We start from the raw sequence: 22,259 nt of genomic DNA, 5'->3' as shown, positions 1-22,259 counted from the left end.
CAAATTGACCGGTAGCTGAAGAAGGTTTTGGATATATTTGTTGAGATTGGGGTGGGGAAAATGGATCGTTATGAACGTGACTTTGAAGCATCACTGCTTGAAAAAACTACCATTTATTATTTTAGGAAAGGCTGTGAATTGGCTACCGGAGTGCTCTTGTCCAGATTACATGTTGAAGGCAATGTTTACACTTGATACCATTATTAGCTTGAAATGTCGCACTTGATTATTTTTTATGATATCAATCCATGTTATCGGTGATCACAGGTTGAAGAATTTTCTAAAACACGAGAAAGAAAGGTGTTCTCATTACCTGCATCCAAGTAGTGAGCCAAAGTTACTAGAGGTTGGTAATTGGTGTAACCTTTGGAATGACAATTTCGTATGGAGTTGCAGTATATCTTTTTTATCTAGCTGGAGTACCTTTTTTCAACTCTAATTTGCAAGGTTTACTTCCCGATTTCTACAGCAAGTTGAGCATGAATTACTGTCTTTCTAGATAAAAAGGGTACTTCGGCTAGATTAAAAAGATATACTACAACTGCATGCGAAATTGTCATTCCAAAGGTTATACCAATTACCAACCTCTAATAACTTCGGCTCACTACTTGGATGCAAGTAATGAGAACACCTTTCTTTCTCGCATTTTAGACATTCTTCAACCTGTGATCGCCAATAACATGGATTGATATCATCAAAAATAATCAAGTGCGACATTTCAGGCTAATAATGGTGTCAAGTGTAAGCATTGCCTTCAGCATGTAATCTGGACAAGAGCATTCCGGTAGCCAATTCACAGCCTTTCCTAAAATAATAAATGGTAGTTTTTTCAAGCAGTGATGCTTCAAAGTCACGTTCATAACGATCCATTTTCCCCACCCCAATCTCAACAAATATATCCAAAACCTTCTTCAGCTACCGGTCAATTTGCATTCCCTCACGTTCTTGATCAATCTAATCAAAATTCAAATCGGTCATAACAACTAATGAGATTTCTAGAACTAAGAAACCTATCAAGAATCAGAGGGGTGGATACAATCATACCAGATACATGACAACCTTCCTCACTTTTACATATAGCTCGTTATATACCTGAAGACATCATCCATGAAGTGCAATGAGATAATGGCCAATAACATACGGAAAAAGTCGACATCATCAAACTGCAGTCAGCATAATTCAAGTATATTTGAACCATGAACATTTCTGCAGATGATCAGTAGAATGATGACTTCGCACACGAGAGGTGACCGGAGACGTACCATATCACGAAAGAGAGTCAGACCAACTACATCAAGGGGCGGCATTGATCTTCCCCGAATGGGGCGATAAAACACATCATTTAGCATTTTAGCTATCCGATTATGCTTTTCCCACCTGTCCACAAATTGTCCCAGCAGAGACTCATCACGCTTCCCTCTAAATGAAGGCAATACCTAAATCAAAGCCAAACCTTGAAGTTAATAGAAATAGAATACTCAAGAACCAAGGAAATGTTGTCCACAGGGAAAAGTATGTCTTACAACATGGAAAAGGTTAATTATGAAATTTCTAAGCCTTACATCATCGGCAGTTTCTAGTCATCACGATATCTGGTGAAACTAAATGAAAAGAGCAGGAACAATAACTAGTTTCTCACCTCTGAAGCGATGTACTGCTCAATGAATAATTTGCACTTTTCATAAAAGAAATGCTGGCAAGCGATGCGAAGAAGAGGCCTCTCACTACACAGATCAACAATAGTTCTACAAAATATATATATCAAAGACGAAAACGGCTGATGATCATATCTTTTTGTAAACTATTGTACGATTTCTCGTAAACATGTCAAATTATGATACTTTCGTCTTTGCAATACCAACCCGTTTTCGAGATGACGAGGAGTCTTTGCCCCAACCTTGCGTGATCATGTCATGGTGTGTCAAACGTTACTATACTCTGTGCAAAGTACAAGGAGGAACAGAAGGCCCAATCTACGACGGTAGCCTTTCGTACCAAGCTGAGCATCCGAGCGCGCCGTTCGCGTCCCACGACCACTCGCCGTCATCGCCGTCGTGGGCAGTTGTGTCCTCCATGATTGACAGCATGCAGCTGCCCTTCCCATTGGACCGGCTACGTTGGCGAGCCAAAAGTGCGGGGAATGAGACGACCTGGAAGTGCATCACCCGCGATGAGCTAGTGTCCGAGATCGTGAGGGTCTTGTCCTGCGAGGTGAACGACCCTCGTAACATGGGACACAAGATGACGAAGGTGACGGTGTACATGATGCACGAGGTCACCATCTCGGAGAGCGAGATCCTTTGAGCGGTTTGCGGAGAAAAAGTTAGCATGGAAGACCCACCTGCTATGATCGATGCTCATGAATTTCACAGAGATTGCATCGAAACTTGGCTGAGGACAAACAGCACATGCCCTTTGTGGTGCTGCAATTTGCCCACCAATAAGTCATGAAATCTTTAAGTTATTTTCTGATTTTCCTAGGAGATTATGTTGGAATATATTGATGTAGATGAAGTTTTTGCTTACAAAAGTTTAATTTTTTCCGTTCCTCTAACCTGCTTTGTAATTACACCTTACCATATAATACTATTCGGTTTCTTCGTTCCTTTCTTCTTCCAAACATCGAAGAACTTCCTCTCTCTGCATGAGCTGGTTTTCACTGCTTTCTTGTTTTTTTTTTTTTTTCGAATACTGCTTTCTTGTTTGCACTGTGCGCTGTGCGCTGAGAGAGGATCTCCTTGTTTTGAATTCTGAAGCCTATGGAGCAGTTCGTCCACTTTGTCATACGGCCTCCCAGGTAATCTATTGAAAAGGCTACATCTCGCTTCTGATTCAGTGATGGACGAGTAAGCAATTCGACTGTGTGGTTCTAGTCTTAGACTGTGCTCGTGATCGTTTAGTAGTCTCGGTTTCGATTTAGTCCACTGTTAGGAAGTCGACGGATTGATTTCGAGGTGCATGAGTGGTGTGATCGTGAAAGTTGGGATATTAATAACAGTGTGAGTGGCGCAACTCGATCTCTTGGGCATATTTTTGGCCTTCTTTTGGATTCTCTTCTTTATGAATCGTTGCACGGCTAGTTAATAGTTATCCAAAACATGAAAGAAACTCCACATGGCAAGGTTCGAGCCCTTTAGATGTCATTGTGAGTACATGCATCACTAAAATGCAGGGCGGAGTACGATCCAAAAACTGATTTACTAGACCAAGAGTTCGTGCTGAAAGGAAAATTCTATCGAAGGAGGAAGGATGTTGAGGTAAACGGGAAAAGTGCCAATTTAGTCCTAAACCTTTTTTTGGTGCCAATTCAGTCCTAAACCTTTTGCATTGGTGCCAATTTAGTCTTAAACTTTTTTTTTGTGTCAATTAAATCTTAAACCTTTTAAATTGGTGCCAATTCAGTCCTAAACCTTTTATTTTTGTGCCAATTTAGTCATTCCGGTCAATTTTGAACGGAATTTGCCGACATGGACGCCTGCCGGCCGGCGGTCGGTCACCGGCGCCAACGTGGCGCTGACGTGCACAACTTTAATAATATTTTAATATATTTTTTGAATTTTTATTTTTTTCCTTTTTTTTCTTTTTTTTCCACTTTTTTTTTTTTGGTCCCCCTCCTTCCTCTGGCCGGTCGCCGGACCGGCGACCGGCCAGAGGCCAGAGACCGGCGAGCTCGACCTCGCCGGCCACTGGCGAGGGCGGCGGCCTCGCCCGACAAGGGCGAGCCTCGCCTTGGTCGAGCGAGGCTCGACCTCGCCGCATCCGGCGAGGTCGGGCCTCGCCGGCCATTGGCGAGGCTCGAGCCCTCGCCGGAGGCCGCGGCGAGGGCGAGCCTCGCCATGGTCGGGCGAGGCCCGACCTCGCCAAATCCAGCGAGATCGAGCCTCGCCCGACCATGGCGAGGCTCACCCTCACCGCGGCCTCCGGCCGAGGGCTCGAGCCTCGCCTTGGTCGGGCGAGGCTCGACCTCGCCAGGTGGCCGGCGAGGCCCGACCTCGCCAGATCTGGCGAGGTCGAGCCTCGCTGGAGGCCGCGGCGAGGGCGAGCCTCGCCATGGTCGGGCGAGGCCCGACCTCGCCGAATTTGGCGAGGTCGCCGGACGAGGCTCGACCTCGCCAGATCCGGGCGAGGTCGGGCCTTGCCCGACCATGGCGAGGCTCGCCTCGCCGCGGCCTCCGGCGAGGGCTCGAGCCTCGCCGGTGGCCGGGCGAGGCCCGACCTCGCCGGATCGGCGAGGTCGAGCCTCGCCCGACCAAGGCGAGGCTCGCCCTCGCCGTGGCCGGCGAGGTCGAGCTCACCGGCCTCTGGCCTCTGGCCGGTCGCCGGATCGGCGACTGGCCAGAGAAAGGAGGAGGGACCAAAAAAAAAAGTGAAAAAAAAGGAAAAAAAATAAAAATTCAAAAAAATATTATTAAAGTTGTCCACGTCAGCGCCACGTCGGCGCCGGTGACCAGCCGCCGGCCGGCAGGCGTCCACGTCAGCAAATTCCGATCAAAATTGACCGGAAGGACTAAATTGGCACAAAAACAAAAGGTTTAGGACTTAATTGGCACCAAAAAAAGGTTTAAGTCTAAATTGGCACCAATGCAAAAGGTTTAGGACTGAATTGGCACCAAAAAAAGGTTTATGACTAAATTGGCACTAATGCAAAAGGTTTAGGACTTTTTTTGGCACTTTTCCCTGAGGTAAACTTTTGCGTTAGACTTGAAGCTGATTTCCCATCCAATCTCAACTGACATAATAGGCGAGTACTTGCCATTTTGCGCCCGCTTCATCGAACTTTGTATATATACATCCTCGCTATATGTCGTGAGCATCGCCACATGAGTAGGAAGTGTATTGAGGACAAGATGGGTGAGACATACAGGAAGACAATTACATGGCTAGGACTGTCATGAGGTATAAAGATGGTGTTCATCTTGCCGGGACTTTCTGGCTGCCAGGGTCGAAGGGATCAACTTAGTAGGAAATGTGGGATTAGAGGGTTGGGACCTCTGTTCCGCAAGGATATTTTGATTATATAATTGCTTGATTTGGTCAAGGCGAGCAGAGCACTAGCTCTTTTGATGTATCTTTGACTTGTCCAAGGCAATGTGACAAGTGACAAAGGCCGCCTAAATCAATGAGACAGAATTTTTCTTTTTTGTTTCGGATGCCGAGTTCCCTTGCTTTATCTGGATTATAAAGGTGACTTTGCAAAACCTATAATCTGCGTACATTTAAGGATTTGCATCGAGGTCGATCTCAATATATCTCACTCACGTGACTTACTAGAATTTGCGTATCTCTGTCTGTGTTGGCACTTTTAAAGGAAAGCCTCGCTCATTTGCGCACTACCATGCTTATAAAGTAGTTTGTGTAGCCACGAAGAAGGGTGGTCACGGCTCGATAAATGCGGGAACGCTGGACTTATCCTTTTGAAGCGCATGGGCCGGGATCATTATGTCATTCTTGAAGTTTGATATCTCCTTTCTGACTCATATAAATTCAGATGAAGAAAGGTTCTGGTTCAGTGAAGAGGCATGGAAGGAGATATGTTTACTTCTGGAATCAAGTGACCTATAATTTAGACTCGGTGGTGCTTGGGGAAACAAAAAGATACCTTGGAACAACCGGGCATTTATGGAAGAAGGTGGAAGTCATGCATATAGGCCAAACTGCACCATTTGTTGTTCGTCTTGCATGTAGTTTTTGGAAGCAGAATAGTGTCATGGACAAAGCTTAAAACATAACAACAATGCAGAAAGGGACAAACATGAACACCAATATATTTCTTAACTACTCGAAGACTAAAGCAAACTCGCACTGAATCAGCTAAAACATGGTGAGCTGATAGCTTCAAGCAGGGGGGGAATTGCAGTATGGTTTTTCATCTTTTCACTTTCTTTTTCTAAATACTAGGAAATCATTGAAGGTTTTATACTAATAAAAAAGGACGGACCAGAGTAATTGCAAAACAATGCACTTCAGTTCATTTGACTTTTCCTGAGAAAATAAAGATCCCAACGGCACCTCAAACCATCTATAATATGGCTTGCCGGGTCCTTACCAAACACCGTCGTGGCTGTCATATGGATGGACATATCTGAATCGGCATATGATGGAACTGAGCATTTTTTTGAAGCTTCACGCGCATCAGGAACCTCTTCGCTTGAATCCATGGATGGAATTCTGAATGCCAATGACATGCTTGTATCAGAAGATGGATGTTTGATTTCTGTTGTTGAACTGCGCGCTCTGGCCAATGAAGTGGAAGATGGTTCTCTTTCTAGCTTCACAACTGTTGGCGGCTATAAGACTTTCAAGATCACCTGCATGTGAAGACTCACATATGCCTGTCGAGCTATCACCCGGATGTGCTTCATCTTTACCAGGGTGATGCATCTCTCTATCGCGTACTGCCTCCATGCCATCTTGCATGGACATCTGATGAAGTTCAACTGAGCAAGGGTAAGTATGAGGATAACATTTCACCAGATGATCGTTGTCAAGACCCGAGTTATAGACAGTAGGATTTTAAAAGTAACAATTCACCATGTCTTCCTCTTCTGCATTGCGTGGGAAACCTTTCAAGTCATTGAGTTCGCATTCCGGACTTTGGTCACCGTCCATTGAGGTCGGAACATGGGGACCCCATGGCTGACCATCAAGTAACTCAGAGTCTATTATTCTAGCAGATGATGCACAACAATCGTCATCAATCTCCACATCCTGCACCATAATTATCATCTAGTGTCAGTAGAGCGACTCTAATCAAGTTCACTGTGGTTTACAAACTGTTTTTTCTTCTCAAAACAGATCTGATTTAGGTATGTTATTGAAGCGTCGCGAGAGACCATAAAAATTGACCTCAATTAATCGGAGAAGTTCTTGCTGTTTTTACCATTACGATTCTGAAATATGAAATGGCACGAGAAGAATCATAAACTAGATTTATTGATCTACCTCCTGTCAGCTTAAGATTTTCCTGGCCAAAAAAGAAAAGAAATTACTATAATGAGCAGATAAGTGAATGTTATAACAAGCAATCTAAGCTAAGTCACACTTGACTATCGATGCCCCAACTCGCGGGGTCATTCCAATTTAGGTGGTTTCACATGTAGAATTCAGTCTGTTCTCAAGGAGTGTGTTGAACATATTCCAGGCGGCAGTGATAAGGCAGAAGTAATTTATCTCGTTTTCCTGCGAGTTTAAGCTTTTGGAAGAACTAATTTCAAACCACTGTGTGCTAAATGGACAAAGAACTCCCTTTCAGTTTCTCCTTAAAAGCAAAGAATCGGAATGTTTCAACCAGAGATCACTGGTGAAATACACAAATATAAAGCAACCATTCCCTCGGCCTAATGCAGATCTTCATGGAGTCCTAATTCATGGGACACTGGCCCAACCACCCTGGAGCAAACCAATCTAGGTATCTTGAAGTGAGTTCTAGCAGCACAATCAAAAGCAGAAAACCAGATGCATCAAAACTCTTCTTACCTTATCAAGGAAATCATGTGTGGTATGAAAGAATGTCCCAGCCAGTTCATCTTCTGGAGGCTGCAGAACATTGCGGAAAAAAATGCTTATAGAATCGAAGTAGAATTGTGGACGTGGAGAGTTGTGATCTCCCTCAAACTTAATAGTATTTTTGTCACCCTAAATAAAGATAATCACCATTTAGTGTGCCAAATATAAAGGCTGGACTGAGTGCTGCAAACAAAATCTTAAGCTGTGGTATGGTATCTTTTCAAATGCAAGAAAACTGCAGAAAACGATACATAACATTGTTTGTCATTCTTTTTGTGGCACATTCACTGGGTTACTCTCGCCGAATGAGTAGCTAGTTCTCTCATGCTTACTCTCCTTCGAGGCAAAATCCATTTGCAAAATGTGGAAAGATTTTTTGATGTCCATAAGAAATATGACTTAAAAGACCAGAAGGTCACAAATTGCCTCCAACTAGAAATTAAAGTCCATGCTAGGGTGGCAATTCTTGGCATGACACAAGAAAACGGCTCTAACCCAGCAAAATATTCTGAGAGAAACCCGAATCCGACGAGACATGGCGTGACTTAACTCGAAATTGACATGAATTGACACATTCACACTCATTTTCACTTGTAGTGAAAAACATTATGTGATTATGTTGAAACATATTTGTCACGACACGAAATGACACAGATACTCGACACGAACACGATACAAACAATAATTGCCAGATGCTACTTCGCAGCGCTTTTAAGATCAAGCTACTAGGAAACTAGAAACGCAGTAATTAAAACAACTTAATGTTTTAATTTATCCTTGCTTGTATCCAGTAAATTTCTCAGATCCAATATGTGTAAGTGTCACGCATCTGTAGCATTTTATGCGAAAGACTTACCATATAGGCTTCAAAAATTCTATCTGAATGATACGGACGTATAAAGTCATCATCAGTGGCGTGACCAATCAAAACTGGAATGAAGCATGTCTTTGCAACCTGTTTTGGCCAAACAAGAGATTAACCATACAATTTTCCATCAAGAGAAGCAATCACAGGCCACCAAAAACAATAATTTGTATGTCAGATTGAATTTTAATCAACTCAGCTTCTTCAAACATTACATTTAGAAAGCCCTGACGTTCTCATGAAACAGAGTACACAGACAAAAGTAATGTCGTCAAGCATATAGGATTCATAACAGTAGGACTTCTCCATTTGCCAGGGGGGCATATAATCGGTCATTACCAAATATTAAATGCAACAAAGCAATCACAACATAATATATAATGCAACAATACCTTAATAGCATTAAGTTCCATAATATCAAAATTTGTTCTTTTCTGGACTGCCCTCCGGATGTATTGAATCGCAAATTTAACCTAGCGAGCACACAGAAAGAAGAGGTTTAGGTACTAGGACTCCAAAATTCTGATTAAATGTCTGCCAGAGACTCGCTCAAAGCAGTAAAAGAGAATCTCGTTTTAAGTGGAAGCATGAAGTAACACCCTGAGATGATAGCATAAAAGAAAAGAAAAAGGATATCCAGAAGTAGACTTCATTTTACCCTTTAGCTGAGATCAAAAGTCCCTTAAGCCTTATAAGTTATATTACCAATGGTTAGAATAGACCGAGTTCCCAAAAACCTTCTGTCTTGACCTTTTGTCCTTAGCTTTTAACTCCAACAAAATCTCACACTTGTGCCTGCCAGCTAATCCAACCAGAAATGACTCGTGAGTCTAAATTTAAGAAAAAGAGTCGACCTTTTAAAATTATAACACCGATTCTTGAGTGTCGTGAGTAAACTGGATTTCACAGTGTGATGTCTCAACTGAGAGTTTTTTCCTTGCCTAAACCACATCTTAGTGTTGTGAGGATATGGAACAAGCTGCTACACTCTTAGATCAATATTTTAGAGAAGCACTTTCTCCTACCACCCCACCCCAACCCAACTTCAAAGGGTTCCATCTTAGTTCCTGAATAGAATTACCATTTGGTTTGTACCTGTAAGCTCTATACAAAAAAGTAAGTCAAAGCAAAACTAAAGGTTTTCGTTAGGATAACCCAAAATTAGTCGAGACTTAGCACCATGATTACAACTCAAAAGCAAAGTGGATACCCAGATAAAGAAATTGTAAGGGAGTCTCCAGGAGTATGCTCCCCTGTATGTTCAACCTGTACCCAATCTCCCATTTAGATAGTGAAAGTTATATGCATATTTTAAGTTTCCAGACTTCTCCTGTCAGTGCCATGTGTCAATGTAGAGTGGAGCAAAAGTTGCTTATGACCATACATTAGCCTCCACATCACCATGAGTTTGGACAAAAATTAATGGCCAAAACTTAAAGAAAAAGTACTTGTTTCAGTTCAGAGAGTGTTAAACATTAAATGGATCTTCTATTACATATTTCAGAAACACGTGCCAAGTAGTTAGACAAAACTATAAGATAATAGTCTATAATTTTTTTCTTCCCCCTACCCTTTGGAATTAAAATAAGTTCCGGAGCATTTACTTACAGTGAACTTGGGCAAGGTATATTTATAGGTATCCACTAATTCCACCATCAAGTCAACTAAAACAGAGAAGGGACTGTCAAGAACCATTCCAGCAATTGATGGATCCTCAGCTCCATACATTATGCTGTGAAAAGTTTTACATATTGTTAAGGACATATCAAACCGACAAAAGTGCTTTCGACATAGAATTCGTGACAGTGACTAACAAAAAGAAGCAATCTTTTCAGGGGACAATGCAAACAAATTTTCTTAGAGCAGATTTACCAAGAGAGTTCTTAAGGTTCACTCCCAGTATGATGATTGCATTGTTCCTTCACAAAATTCTCACGCTTTTTTTGTCTTAGATAAGCGCTCTTTTGCTTCCCCATAAAAAAAATCAATTCAAAAGTTACGAAAAATCCAAAGCCCATGTGAGTACTTTTATATAATACTTGACATATACAGGGTTAAGTAAAAGTCAAACTTCAAAACTACGAGTAAAGCTAAAGCAAAAGAATAAAAGAAAAAGTCTCCCCATACACCCACTGAGATTACATGCAAAATTTCAAGCAAAAGAATGGGATCTCAATGACTATAAGTACATTGCAGCCTTGATCATCTAGCAGAGGATGATAAACTACAAAGGTTAACACTGATGAGGTCTCTGCTTTGTACATTGTAAAATTGCAAGCCCCAAGACAGAGTTTAAAAGAAAAGGATTAGAGAACCTAGTAACAGCACCCATTGAACGACCCCACAAGCCAATCAAAGAGACGTTTCCATCATCCCGAAGATAATCGACCACAACCTTCAGGTCATCCTTCTGGAGGGGGCAAAAAAGAGAGTAAGTTGGTAATTATAAGAAGAATGATTTTATTACGGCATGCATAAGGATGATAAGTTCAGAAGTTCTGCAACTGAAGCTGATGAGTTCTAATTAAGACACTGAAATTAGTAAGCCCAATTGCAAAAAAGGTTTCAACCGAGTGATCCAAATATTGGCTCTAAAAGCATTATAACCTCACAGCAGAGTACAATATGGTTGTTTCATTCTACAGGGACTATGCTAAAACTTTCCCTAGGGCATAAGTATGCCTAGCACAATCACATGGAAACTTACGTATGTGTCAAGTCAAGATTAAATAAAGCAAAAATACACAAAAGAATACAGGTAGCTGTGCATGTCCATCTTGGAAAACAAATGCTTGGAAGAAAACAATGATCAATAATTACTCTGATATACTAGTAGAAACTCACTTCATTCCACCCCAAAGTCGCATGTTCTCCCCCAGAAAGTCCTGATCCAGCAAAATCGAGGGTAAAAACAGTAATATTTGAAGGAAGCAAAACATTGGCCACTTCACCCGCATCAATTCGGCACCCACTGCACAAAAGAAGAATATTAGAGCACAAAGACCTAATAATCTGTTATTTACAAGAGACTGTTGAAACTTGAAACTTTGCTAAAATCTTGCAGTACGTATCAAACAGACAGTATTTAGAACAACCACACCCCCCCCACAAACAAAAAAAAAAAAACAGATATTATACAGTAAACCTGTTCCCGTGGCAGAAAATTACGCATGGCAAAGGCTTTCCTCGACCATTAACCGCAGGTACATAATGACTGCATTTCAGGACTTCACCATGAATGTTTGTGAGCTGAAAAATGTGTAGACCAACAGAGAAGAATTATGGAAAATATGAACAAGGAGGTGGAGATATTACAAGACAATCCCATCTGCTAACACATTTATGGAAATTACATCATTGTGCTAAAAAAAAGTACAAGAGAGAAAATCCATTCAAAAAACCTCTTCAAATTTAGACGGCTTCCCTCTGCTCCTGAGAGACGACTAAAGACAGAGGTCACATCTTAAGAAATATATTGATGTTCATGCTTGTCCCTTTCTGCATTGTTGTCTACGTTTTAAGCTTTGTCCATTGATGACACTATTCTGCTACCAAAAAATACATGCAAGACGAACAACAAATGGTGCAATTTGGCCTATTTGCATGACTTCCATGTTCTTCCATATATGCCCAGAACTTCCTAGGCATCTTTTTGTTTCCCAAGTACCACCGAGTCTAATTTCTACGTCTCTTCATTCCTCAAGGTCATATATCTCCTTCCATGCCTCTTCAGTGAACCAGAACCTTTCTTCATCTGAATTTATATGAGTCAAAAAGGAGATATTAAACTTCAACAATGACATAATGATCCTGGCCCATCTGCTTCAGAAGGATAAGTCCAGCATTCCTGCATTAATTGAGCTGTGACCACCTTCTTCACAGCTATGCAAACTACTTTATAAGCATAGTAGTATGCAAATGAGCGAGGCTTTCCAGTTAAAAGTGCCAACACAGACAGAGATGTGCAAATCCTAGTACGTCAAATGAGTGAAATATATTGTGATCGATGTCGATGCAATTCTTTTAACTTCCACAGACTATAAATTTTACAAAGTTACCCTTATTATCCGGATTAAGCAATACTCAGCATATGCAACAAACAGAATAATTCTGTCTCATCAATTTAGGTTGCCTTTGTCACTTGCCACATTGCCTTGCACAAGTCAAAGAAACATTAAAAGAGAAAGTGCTCGCCTTGACCAAATCAAGCAATTATATCGTCAAAATATCCTTGCACAACAGAGGTCCCAGCCCTCTAATCCCACATTTCCTACTAACTTGATCCCTTTGAGCACAGTAGCTGGAGAGCCTTGGCATGACGAACACATCTTCATACCTCATGACGGTCCTAGCATGTAATTGCCTTCATGTAAGTCTCACCCATCTTGTCCTCAGTACACTACCTACTCATGTGGCGATGCTGATGATAAACAGTCAGGATTGAAATATACGAAATTCAATGAAGAGGGCACAAAGCAGCAAGTGTACACTTATTATGTCAGTTGAGATTGGATGGAAACTAAGGTTCAAGTCTATCACAAAATTTTACCTCTAGATCCTTCCTTTGGTAGAAGTTTCCTTTCAGCATGAACTCTTGGTCTAGTAAATCAGTTTTCGGATCATACTCCGCCCTGCATTTCAATAATGTATGTACTCACAATGACATCTAAAGTTCTAATGTCAAGGAGGGAAGTCAAAAAGTGAACAAAAGAAAGACTGGCAAGCGACTAATGAGAATATACCACCGGCAGCATTGCATTTGGAAATAAAATCCTCAAGGAACACAGATCAATCGAACATTGCCATGCAACAATGGCTCTTTCTTGTTTCGGATAACTAGTCGCGCAATAGTTCATAAAGAAGAGAATCCAAAAGAAGGCCAAAAATATGCCTAAAACATCGAGTTACGCCACTTATGCCACTTCCACTGTTGATCATTTTCCAACTTTCACAGTACTACTTATGAAACTTCTTCCCAAATGGGTGAGGTGAGAACACGATCAAACCACTTATATACCTCGAAATCGAAGCCGAGACTCCTATATAAAATCACGAGCACAATCTATGACTAGAACCGCATAGTCCAGTTTCTTGATCAAGATGTAACCTTTCAATAAGATCACCTGGGAGGCCGGATGACAAAGTTGACGAACTGCTCCATAGATTTCACAATTCAAAAGAAGACGAACAATCTCCTCTCTCTCTCTCTCTCTCTCTCTCTCTCTCTCTGTATGAGCTGGTTTTTAATGCTTTGTTGTTTTCACTGTGCGCTGTGCCCAGAGAGAGAGAGAGAGTAAGTTCTACGATGTTTCGAAGAAGAAAGAGACGAAGAAACCAGCCTCGGGATCGCTCCTTCCCTCCTTTTGTGTTTGTCTGTTTTCTTCTTATTCTTCTTCGTATTCTTCTGTCTCTGTTTCCTTGTACTAGAAACAAGAAACTACCCACTGCACTTTTCGAGCAGAACACTGTCTTCATTGTCATAACCCGATGACATGTCACCATAAAGAAAAACCATTTTATTCGAAGGAATCTTTGCGCAGATCTAGGCAAGGTTTATTGCTTATAGGGTCCTCGCCCGGCATCGTCGGACCCGAGCCGAACTTGTCCAACCTGAAAATTCGGTATATATATATATATTTTTTTTATTTTTTTTTATTTTTTTTTGTGCACGGGCGGATTTGGACTATAAATTTGGCCCGACCCGAGAACGTTCCCGAGGGCTGCCGATCGATCACCTCTACTGACCTCCTTACATGATAATTTCTCTTTTTCTTTCATTTGGTTAAGCTTCATGTGGATCTTAGAGTTAGCATCTGGTTTGTATCTTGCCCTGCCGATGCTACTTTTGCTAGGAAGAATTGTTGAAAGTTAAGGGGAATTCTCAAGCCTTTTGGGAAATACCAGATTGGACATGACACATATGGCAAGATTGATTGGCATCCACATGGTACTTTCTTGGATGTCTTCTCTTGGATCCCATTTCATGCAGAGGTTATAGCTAATGCTGGTCGGTATGGACCCCTGCTAGAACAGAGGAGTTGGTGTCTATCCAGGCTGCTTTATGCGGCACTTTGAATCCTAAACGTAATGCTGAAGATAAGGTCCTATGTACTGGTTCTAACTCTGGCCTTTTAACATCTGCAACTGCTTGTTCTGACCGTGTACTGTGTTACATGCTCCTAAAAAATGGGAATGGAAGTTTTTGCTTGGCTTAAGCTTTCTGGCGAAGGGAAAGATTTGCAGAGGCTAGTACTTATTGGAAAGCAAAAGGAATGACTAATTTCATTCACGGTTGGCATTTCTTTGATATGGTGCAGTGGTCAATTAAATTTTATGTTAAGCACAAATTTTGAAGGACTTCGAGGGAAAATTAATTGAACTCTTTAATGAGAAGCTCTGCTTGAGATGGCGAATTCATTGTTGATGCTCCTGTTCTTGCTTGTCTTGTTGGATTTATATGCTTTATTGACCGTGGCTGTTGGGCTTTGAACCAAAGTGATCCGAAACAAATGCAGTGCTGGAAAAACTTTTTGCCATCTTTTTTTGCCAATCAGGACCAAAGAAGTTATCTTCCGGATAGAGGATTGGGGATGCCCTGGTTGAGTAATTGTATGAACAAAGAATACCCACTTCCTTAAAATTCTCAAATTATTCTGGAACAAAGTTCCACGACCAGAATAGCATCAAAACCATATCCCTTTTCCTCTAGCATGAAGCAAACCCAGGCGGGCAAGGAATTGGAGAGATTGCTTCCAATTGAAGACAGTCCAGTGATTCTTGCAGAGACAGATTATAATATCATGAATCAATCTGATTAAGAAAGGAAGCAGATTTGATTGCTGAAGTCGAGTTTATATAACGTGTACTTTGTACACCTATCTGAGGAAGATAGTGAGTTTGGTCGAAGGTCTTTTGGTCTCTTCCTCTCTTTCTAAGCCTCAAAAGCTCATCATGGCTTCAGGACAAGTGAAATCAGCCGCATTCGTCCTGTTACTCCTCAATCTTCTGCTCTACTTCATTGTGACTGTCATGGCCGTGTGGGCCGTGAATCATGCGATCGTGAGATCTCGGAAAACTGGTAAATTTCCCAAGTCTTCGATCTGGTCAACCTTAAGCCTTTAGCTTATCTAGCCAAATATTTCCTGTCCTAAAAAAAGTTTTTGCCAAAACATTTTCTTCAAAAAGGATTTCGAGATGATCATTTTCAATGTTTAATGTGCACGATGAATGGGTATAGTTGACTGACCTTTGATAAATTCAGTGATCTAACGATAGTATTGCCATTTTCAGCTTCAGTTTTGACAATCCCGGCCCGCATATTCCCCATATACTTTCCGGTTGGAAACATGGCGACCGGATTCCTAGTCATCTTCTCACTGATCGCAGGGATCGTGGGCATGGCGACTTCGGCTACCGGCTACCTGAATGTCACTGATGGAAAAATCCAAAACTTGCACGCAGCCGCCGCCTCTTCTCTTGTCACTTTGTTCCTAACTTTTTTGGCTATGGGGTGAGAGTGAGACCTTTCTCCAAGCTCCCATACTTATATGTATAATTTTCTATGTAGAGTTAAAAATAAAACGATATGAGTCTTATCAATTAAATGAAGCTTACAGTATGACCTGTGCTCTTGCAGATTGGCATGTAAGGAAATCAACATCGGCTGGATTGATGCGAATCTGGTAAGTGATCGGACATCATAAACGTCCCCGTCAAATTGCATGAAGTATCTACAGAGATGGGGTAGGCTGTGTTCTAAAGCATCCTGAATCGAAAAACCGAACCTAACCCAGAATGTCTCTCTCTTTTTTCCTTTTCATTTGATTTTTTTTGTTGACAACCCAGAATGTCTTACCTTGTTCCTTTGGGAATTCCAGTCGCCCTAGACTGGTTTTAGTTTTGCTCTTTTACCTCTTTGCTTTTCAGGGTTCTGACAGTTGAGTTGTGCTGTTACTTTGATGTGCAGAGAACTCTTGAAGTACTGGTGATATTTGTGAGTGCAACCCAGCTTTTCTGCGCCGGTGCCATTCATGCCAGAGTTTCAGAAGTTGCAACGATCCTAAATATCTACGGCAGTGGAAGAGTTTGAAGTCGATCCTACCGTGTCTGGCCTAAACTGCTCGAACACACTCTTCTTCAAAAACGTCGTTTAGTCCCAACCTTCTGTTCTGTAATTTTCTTCTTCCCCATTTCTTGTATAATACTCAAGGGGCTGGTTATCTGAAGGAGTGTTTGATCCGATCTGATGTATTCTGTGTGTGTGTCGTGTGAATGTTCATAATGACTGATAAAGAAAGAAACCTGTGCTTCTAAAATCGCAATGTTTATACTGAGGATGAATTGCAGTATCAAAAGGATTGAGTTCATCGACTTGCCGTACAATTTATGTACCCGCATTGTTTAATCGGCTCTCGATCTTGAAGGCGCCGAAGTCTCTCGTGCAGCTTCCTATCGTTTCCTCAGATACTCATGGTCTTTCAATTTCATATGGCACTGCATTATTTACCGTTCAGCAGTCCTTGTCTCCTTCACCTAATAATTCCTGGTCATGTATCAAGAAAAAGAATAGATCACAAGATTCCTCTCTCCCTACCAAACTCCCCCATCAGTGTAATCTAGTCATATAGATCAGAGACATTATCAATGTCGAAAATGACAAACTAGAACTAACATGGACTCAAAGCATCAGATTAATAATTCATGGCAAAGAGTCATATGTTAGAATTTGTGAAAATAGCTAGTGACCATTCCATTTTCTAATCGAAACAGTCTTTGCCACCTCTAACAGACGATCTTGATCTTGTCGGAATCGCTCTCGTCGATGGAAAGAGCATCGGTGGATATTAATGTCGCGCGCGAAGACATCGATCGATAAGAACAACGAAGCGATTGCAGCGGTAAAAGTGTTGCCATGGCATCTGCACATGCATTAGCTCATTCACTCCTGTTCTTAGTGTTAAAAACTCGCCTGTCCTCAGCTGCTACAGTGAAGGATTCGAGTCCTCACCGGATCGTCACTAGGCTCATTCACCGAGATTCGCTCCTGTCTCCATACTACAACCTGAACGACACCGTCACCGATCGCGCCATGCGGATCGTGCAGAGCTCGACCACAAGATTGGCCTACTTCGAAGCCAAAGTCCTCGAGACAAACGTTCATCAGCTCAACCTTGTCCCGTCCTTCCCTGAGCTGTTTGTCAACTTCTCACTGGGCCATCCTCCCGTTCGGCAACTCGCGGTCATGGACACGGGAAGCAATCTCTTGTGGGTCCGATGCGCTCCGTGCAGGAATTGCCACGGACAAACCTCTCCGATGCTCGACCCGCTCAGGTCGTCCACATACTCCAGCGTGTCCTGCAGAACTCCCTACTGCAGCCATGCCCCGGGCGGTAAATGCGACGAACGGTCCGACCGGTGCATCTACAACCAGACATACTACGATGGTCCCTCATCAAGAGGAGTGCTTTCCAAGGATCAGCTCACATTCGAAACATGGGATGACGGGGCAATCACCGTGCCCGATGTGGTATTCGGATGCGGCCATGAAAACGGGAAATTCAAGGACGGGAGGATCACAGGCATCTTGGGGCTCGGCGCCCGGATGATATCCTTAGCATCGAGGCTCGGCTCGCGATTTTCTTATTGCATCGGCAATCTGATGGACCCGAGCTACGCGTACAACCACTTGATCTTAGGCGAAGGAGCCATATTCGAGGGCTACTCGACCCCTCTCGAAGTTGTGAACGGACTCTACTATGTCACGCTCGAAGGCATAAGCATAGGCCAGAAAAGGCTCGACATCGACCGCAATGCCTTCAGAAGGACCAGGCGATACGACGGGGTGGTCATCGACTCGGGGTCGCCGATGACCTGGCTGGTCGAGGGAGCGGCCCAAGCGGTCCACAGCGAGGTGAGGAGCCTGCTGGACAGGGTCCTAGAACGAGTCCCGAGCGGGCCGTCGTCGCCGTCGCCGCTGTGCTACAGGGGCACGGTGGGGCGGGACCTGATCGGGTTCCCCGCGATGACGCTGCACTTCGCGGGCGGGGCCGACCTCGGGCTGGACGCGGCGAGCATGTTCTACCAGGCGAGGGGCGACACGTTCTGCGCCGCGGTGGTCCGGAGCGACGTGGCGGGGCTGTCCATAGTCGGGCTGATGGCGCAGCAGTATTACAACATGGCCTACGACGTTGCAGGGAAGAAGCTGTCGTTCCAGAGGATTGACTGTGCACTTCTTGATGAGTAGCCATTTTTTAATGTAATAATGGAATTATTATATTCAAAATGGAAAATATTTTTCTAGTTAATTAAACGGGATAATCACACGATTAGTCCATGAACTTTGATTTGATAAGCAATGTAGTTCCTAAATTTTTAATTTGTTCGATGCGGTCTTTAAGCTTTACTCTCATGTGCAATGTGATCCATGAACTAATAATTTGTTCAATGTGATTCATGAATTTCTGAAACATGTTCAATTTAATCACGAACTACATGACAATGTTCGATATTGTATATTTATTAATTCAAGTTCAGGAACAACATTGAATGTTCTCATAAAGTGCAGGGACTAAATTGAACAAATAAAATTCACGGGGCATATTGCGTGTTGGGGTAAATTTCAGGGACTATATTGAATAAATTAAAAATCTATGGATCACATTGCACGTTAGTCCAAAGTTAAGTGACAATTTTGTGTCGTTTTTCCATAATTATAATTTAGCAGGATCAAATTAATAAAATTCAATTTAAATAAAGAGCGCTCGGACTTACCAACGAACTCGAAACAACGTCCCACCGCCTGATTCGATCTCGAGACCTCCGACGACATCGGACGGTGCAGATCAGGTGGCAGTCAACCGTCCAAATCCACCCAATTCCTTCCCCCGATTTTTCTCACAGATCGACACCCCCCACCTCTTCCTCCTACCTTCATTTTCCTTCCGTTTCTCGTCAGATTTTCTCGAGAAAATCACAGAGAAGAGAGAGAGAGAGATGGACGGATACGCGAGAGTGGGCAAGCTGGAGAAGGACCTAGAGCTCGGGGGCGGGGAGACGCTGTACCCGGGGCTGAGCTACGGCGAGAACCAGCTCCGGTGGGGCTTCATCCGCAAGGTGTACGGGATCCTGGCGGCGCAGATCGTCCTCACCACCGTCGTCTCCGCCGTCACCGTCCTCTACGCCCCCGTCAACGACCTCCTCCGCGGGAACTCCGGCCTCCTGCTCTTCCTCGTGTTCCTCCCCCTCATCTGTGCGTGATCGCTTCAGATCTCACCGCTTCTGTTTCCGCTGATGTTGATGTTTGACTTCTCTTTGCTGCGTGCGCCGCGCCCCTTTGGCGTGTGTGGGATTCGTTGGGAAATTGCCTGCATTTTGTCGCGATTCGGTGTTTCGTTGAGTTGAATACCTGATGGTCAATTTGGGATTGCTGATCTTGATGTCTCTGTCTCTGTTTCGCTTGCGATTTCGGGGGAATTGTTTCTGTTTGTAGGCGGATGTTCTGATTATCAGTCGATTTCATGTAGAGCAGGGGATTGACTTTCGATGGGGTTTTTCGGTTGGTGGTGGTGGTGGTGGTGGTGGTGTTGTTGCAACCATGTGTGTTGCTGGTGAATTTTCGCATTTGGTGTGGATGTTCGCATTTGACCGGGGGATCGAATTGCTTTACTTTCAGCCGCGTGACTTGTGGCTCTATTCTCTGTTGTTGATTTATTTCTTCTCTTATTGGAGATCTCTCCAGATGACCATGTGATGTAGCCCCCCTTGTATCATACTAGAGCAAAGCATACGTGCGCTTAGCATCGGAGTTGCGAGTTGAATTGCCTGAGTTTGGTGATCCCATTGCTGCCAAATCAAACTCGTGATTTTATCACGGATCAGTAAATTTATGTGCCATTGCAATTGGGTTTACTTTTGCTAGTGTCGCGGTACCGACTTGGGATCAAGTAACGTCTTTTGGGATTGCTTCCGTGAAGGAACTTTTATGACAAGCAGATATCTTCTTCATCCAAACGTAGAGTTCACAAGGAAGTTTGAATTTGTTTGTCATTGAGTATTAGAATTGTCTCTCTCGACACGATTGGTATATTTTCGGGTGATTGAGGTGCCAGCCACTAATCTAAAACCCAAGTCAGCTCCTGAATTAAGTTTTTGTCTTCCGTAGTTCTTGCCCCGTTCATATCTCTCCAGTTTAATAATCATCTGCTCCTTTATTTGTTCAATAAATACTAGCTATACAAAATATATATATATATATATTTATCTTGCCTTGGAGTTTCACGTTGTTTCTGCCCCTCTGTTATGTTTCTTTGGTTGTTTCATGCATTAAGTAATGGAACTGCATTTCCTTTATTGAGTGTTCATGATCGCTGGCAAGTAAATTCTTAAATTCCTGCAGAGGCCTTTTTTCTCTTTGGCTTTTCAGGTTGTGGAAGTGTGGAGGATTATTTTTCTCTATTTTAATTTGTTAAGCAGTTTTAATCGCGATATCTCTGCAGTGTTGTGGCCTCTTCATATTTATCAGCAGAAGCACCCATTGAACTTTGTCTTCCTCGGTCTGTTTACCTTGTCACTGAGCCTCACTGTTGGTGTCAGCTGTGCAAATACCGATGGTTGGTGTCTATTCCCTACTCCTTTGTTTGTCCGGCTTCTACCTGTAGTTCAGATTTTCCCTGGAGCATCATGCGCAAATTAGCTCTTGCAGTTTTCAGTTTGTCTGAAATTTGCTTGCGAATTGTCTGCCTGCAGGAAGAATCGTCCTTGAAGCCTTGATTTTGACCTCATCTGTGGTTTGTGCCTTAACTGGATACACATTCTGGGCTTCTAAGAAGGGCAAGGATTTCAGCTATCTTGGTCCAATCCTCTTTACCGGCCTCATTGTTCTCCTCATGACTAGCTTTATGCAGGTGGGGTTCTTCAACCACGTATACAATATGCCTCCAACAGTCACCTCTCGGCATGTTTTCATGAACTCATTCAGATTTTCTTTATTATGAATATGCAGACGATGTTCCCGCTTGGCTCTACATCAGTGGCCATTTATGGTGGAATGGCCGCTGTCATCTTCTCAGGGTACATTGTTTATGACACTGAGAACCTGATCAAGCGCTTTACCTATGATGAGTACATTTGGGCATCCATCACTCTGTATCTGGACATCCTGAACCTGTTCCTTACGATTTTGAGGATGCTGAGGCAGGGAGACAACTAGATGTACATTTGATTTCTCCTCAGCAAAACTATCATGCATTACAACTCCATATGCATATGTCCCATACAATGCTGAGAACCCGTAAATTGGGGGTGTGTACTTATGTTTATCTGTTCTACTTTAGCTGAGAGTTATGGGGGTCTCTCACCGGATTAAATTGTTGGCTCCCTTTCTTTATATCCTTGGTCCCTCTGCATGACCGGAATGGATGTGCGCATTCATTGTCAAAATGCTTGCTATCTTCAGGTTGTCTTGTCCCTGTTTCAAGTTTAAGGTGTGTAAAGGAGTACATGTTGCACTCTGGAAATTGCTGCTATACTCTATCAAATAGTGTGATTTGCGGTTTTGCTCGTGTATATTGAGTCGGTGAGTATGGTCTGATATGACACTAGGACCAACACGATGGAATGTTTACGGTGAATCGAATTGAGTGGGTTAAGCCTAATATGACCAAACGGCAATGCGTCTCTTTCCAGAATCGCAATAGATGGAGGCAAGAGTGAAGCCTCTGCCTCTCTCAACTTCGAAAACCCCTTAGCCTGGTTGGTGCAGCCTGCCGACCACCAAAGAGTGGCAGAACTACCGAAGCCATTTCGTTAGGCAAAAGATGCATCTTTGCTTACTTTGAATGTCTTTCTAATGGCCTCTCGCATCGAAAGAATCAGACTCATGTCCCCATGG

At 42.9% G+C, this 22,259-nt stretch overlaps 4 protein-coding genes across 4 annotated transcripts; 3 read left to right on the top strand and 1 right to left on the bottom strand.

Annotated features, from left to right (window-relative positions):
* Positions 1–5,745: 5,745 nt before the first annotated feature.
* On the bottom strand, positions 5,746–13,846 carry LOC115685023 (uncharacterized). Its single transcript, XM_056313339.1, has 11 exons — positions 13,817–13,846; positions 13,676–13,731; positions 12,921–13,002; positions 11,517–11,620; positions 11,216–11,342; positions 10,687–10,781; positions 9,980–10,103; positions 8,764–8,844; positions 8,363–8,461; positions 6,881–7,635; positions 5,746–6,708 (listed from the first exon to the last, which is right to left on the bottom strand). Exons 1-10 carry the CDS (start codon positions 13,844–13,846, stop codon positions 7,438–7,440), a joined length of 996 nt encoding a protein of 331 aa, XP_056169314.1. The 3' UTR covers positions 5,746–6,708; positions 6,881–7,437.
* A 1,183-nt stretch (positions 13,847–15,029) lies between these two features.
* On the top strand, positions 15,030–16,612 carry LOC115684993 (membrane protein PM19L). The gene is made up of 4 exons (XM_030609963.2): positions 15,030–15,449; positions 15,662–15,881; positions 16,008–16,053; positions 16,338–16,612. Exons 1-4 carry the CDS (start codon positions 15,323–15,325, stop codon positions 16,458–16,460), a joined length of 516 nt encoding a protein of 171 aa, XP_030465823.1. The 5' UTR covers positions 15,030–15,322; the 3' UTR covers positions 16,461–16,612.
* Positions 16,613–17,282: 670 nt separating this feature from the next.
* On the top strand, positions 17,283–18,614 carry LOC115685024 (aspartic proteinase CDR1-like). Its single transcript, XM_030610002.1, has one exon. The coding sequence runs from the start codon at positions 17,283–17,285 to the stop codon at positions 18,612–18,614; it is 1,332 nt and encodes a 443-aa protein (XP_030465862.1).
* A 716-nt stretch (positions 18,615–19,330) lies between these two features.
* LOC115684989 (BI1-like protein) lies at positions 19,331–21,808 on the top strand. The gene is made up of 4 exons (XM_030609956.2): positions 19,331–19,619; positions 20,866–20,979; positions 21,116–21,273; positions 21,372–21,808. Exons 1-4 carry the CDS (start codon positions 19,364–19,366, stop codon positions 21,576–21,578), a joined length of 735 nt encoding a protein of 244 aa, XP_030465816.1. The 5' UTR covers positions 19,331–19,363; the 3' UTR covers positions 21,579–21,808.
* The last annotated feature ends 451 nt before the right edge of the window (positions 21,809–22,259 follow it).

The sequence above is a fragment of the Syzygium oleosum genome, unplaced genomic scaffold (genome assembly GCF_021117445.2).
Source record: "Syzygium oleosum isolate NSW1041296 unplaced genomic scaffold, Sole_v2.1 Sole_v2.01, whole genome shotgun sequence".
NCBI classification, from domain to species: domain Eukaryota; kingdom Viridiplantae; phylum Streptophyta; class Magnoliopsida; order Myrtales; family Myrtaceae; genus Syzygium; species Syzygium oleosum.
This window is presented reverse-complemented; position numbering and strand designations above follow the sequence as displayed.